This window comes from Orycteropus afer, unplaced genomic scaffold (assembly GCF_000298275.1).
Source record: "Orycteropus afer afer isolate SDZICR_OR568_19922 unplaced genomic scaffold, OryAfe1.0 scaffold00027, whole genome shotgun sequence".
NCBI classification, from domain to species: Eukaryota; Metazoa; Chordata; class Mammalia; order Tubulidentata; family Orycteropodidae; genus Orycteropus; species Orycteropus afer.
In genome coordinates, this window is record NW_006921614.1 from 2581718 (window position 1) to 2584261 (window position 2544).

General features: G+C 46.1%; 1 protein-coding gene across 1 annotated transcript in view; it reads left to right on the plus strand.

Moving 5' to 3' along the window:
• The first annotated feature begins 669 nt into the window (after positions 1–669).
• Positions 670–2544, plus strand: part of BLOC1S5 (biogenesis of lysosomal organelles complex 1 subunit 5) — a 49318-nt gene continuing 47443 nt past the window's right edge. The window contains exon 1 of the mRNA XM_007935333.1: positions 670–784. Within this exon, the coding sequence (XP_007933524.1) occupies positions 670–784 (115 nt within the window). The remainder of the gene's footprint in view (positions 785–2544) is intronic.

Consider the following 2544-nt stretch of genomic DNA (forward strand, 5'->3'; position numbering starts at 1 on the left):
CAGACTGCAACCCTGTGTTTATTTCCTCATGATTGTAACAATTCAAAGCAGCTTAGTAAACTGGTCCCTTCTCTAATACATATATTTTATTTTAGCCTATATAACAAAATGGTTGAAATTTTGGAAATACAAATGTCAAGAACAGGTTTTTTTTTTTTTTTTTTTTCCAGATGAGAATGAATGAGTCTGATAAATGATTTGGGTAAATTAATCTGTTTCTTCGTTTGTTTAAAAAAAAAAAAAAAGTTGCTAAAACTGTCCCCACCCCTCTGTGGGTTGTGATGACCAAATGCGACAGTGCAAGTGACTATGTTTTATAAAATATTAGTGACAGTAGACAATATACTTACATTACTACTACTATTATTCAGCGACTGTTTCCCACCTCATCCCCCAACCTCTCTAACCCACAGTGAGTCCCATCAGGAGTCTGGCTCAAACCTCCTTTCATTTTCCTATTCAGAAAACACATGACCTGATGCATCAAGGAGGAACCAATCGTCGGGTTTAGAGCAGTGGCTACTTTAAAGAGATCTTTTCCGGAATTTTCCGCCGGGTAGACGTAGCACCCTGACGCCCTTCGATGACACTAAAAGCGCGCGCCTTGAAAGGGTACAGTGCAGGTTCTACGCAGGCGCAGCGCGTCCGCAGTAGGCGGAGCCAGCCGGAATGAGTGGCGGAGGGTTGGAGACACCGGTGGGTTGTGAGGCCCCCTCGGGTGGCGGCGTCAAGAAGAGGGACTCCTTGGGAACTGCAGGCTCGCCAGCGCACCTCATTATCAAGGGTACGGAGTGACAGGGCTCTCCGCCGTGAGGAATCCCGTTGCAACCCTTCCTCGCCGGCAGCACCCTCTGACCCGGGCCGCGCTCCTGGCCGACCCTCAGCTTCTGGCGTGCGCGTGGATGTGGGGTGGAGGACTCGTTGCCTTTTCCTGAGGTCTTTTCCGCGACCGATGCTTCCCAGGAACGATCAGCCACCCAGACTCCTCTTGCTTCCTCGCTTTCTCCTGCCGCAGACGTGAGCTGTCATGCCCATCTTTGTCTCCCCTCGCAACCCCAGGGACCCTGAGCCCAGGGCCACTTTGGTCTTGGCCTCGTGACCCTCTTGTAATGCAGACAGAACTGGACTTGGGGGTCAGGAAGAGTTCACGCCTCCAGGTTGTGTGGCTTAGGGTCTTTCGTCTCACCCACCCACTTTCCGAGCCTGTATGCTCTTCTAAAAATGAGGATCATGCGAGGGGTAAATGTGGTAACAAATTGTAAAGTGTCTTACCAAAAACCAAACCAAACTCACTGCTGTCAAGTGGGCTGCGACTCACAGTGACCCCTCCTTGGGTTTCTGAGGCAGTATGGCTACGGAAGCAGATTGCCCAATCTTCCTTCTGATGAGTGGCTCGTGGGTTTGAACCGCCATCCTTCTAGTTAGCAGTCAAGTGCCCTAGGCACTAGGCCACCAGTCTTAAAACGCCATAAAGCGCCATATATTGTAAAGCCCACGTGCCCTGTCTGTGTTCCTCTGGGAGAAGGGGAGTGGTTGTAATTTAAGTCTCACCGAATCCGGATTATTTTTGATTCTCAAGTCCCGCAACAACACTTTTTCTTGCTTAAAAGTCTGCCAGCTGTGCTTGCTCAACTCCATTTTACCCTTCACTCTGTGCTTATCGTACAGCCCCGCAGTCTTTAAATATTTTAGCCTTCTATAGTACTCTAGGGAGCTCTGGTAGCATAGTGGCTAAGGCACTTGACTGCTAACCAGAAGCCAGGTGATTCGAGCCCACCAGCCGCTCCTGGTAAGGAAGATTGGGTCATCTACTTCTGTAGTCCTACTGCCTGGGGAACCCAAGGAGGGGTCACTGAGTGGGATCAGGCTCTATGGCGGTGAGTTTGCTTTGTTTACAGGACTCCAGAGCCCTTCAGCACTACCCTAGGAAGGACATCCTGAAGTTGCTGTTTGTTCCTTTTGACCTATGTGTCAGGTTTGTAGGCAGAGCTAGTTATGGCTGTTTGTAGGCTTTATATTCCAGGTTGTCTCTAAAATTTAATTAGCAATGTGAGAGTGGTGCATGGATGTTAGGGCTATATTATAATTGTTTATATAGGCAATCAGCAGTCTTGGTTAAGTACTTTTTTTTTCTTTATAAAGATAATTGTAGGGAAATTTTTCAAGTTAACCCAAAGTTGGGTTGTTTGAAAATATGCCTAGAACATCCCTGGTTTCTTTTATAACTCTTTTCATTCTGAAAATCTGTTTTTAGTCTATCGTATTTTAAGAACATCACATATAAGCAGATACTTGTTTTTATTATTTTTTTCATTTATTGTGGTTTTGTATAAATCTGAATATCTATATATTAGTTGCTGTTGAGTGGATTCTGACTCATAATGACTCCGTGTGTGCTCCATAGGAATTTTAAGAACGTGACCTTTCAGAAGCAGATGACAGGCCTGTCTTCCGAGGTGTCCGGGTGGGTTCGAACTACTGACCTCATTCTCCCTCTCTAAATATACAGATATGTATGTATGTGTGTGTGTGTGTATATATATA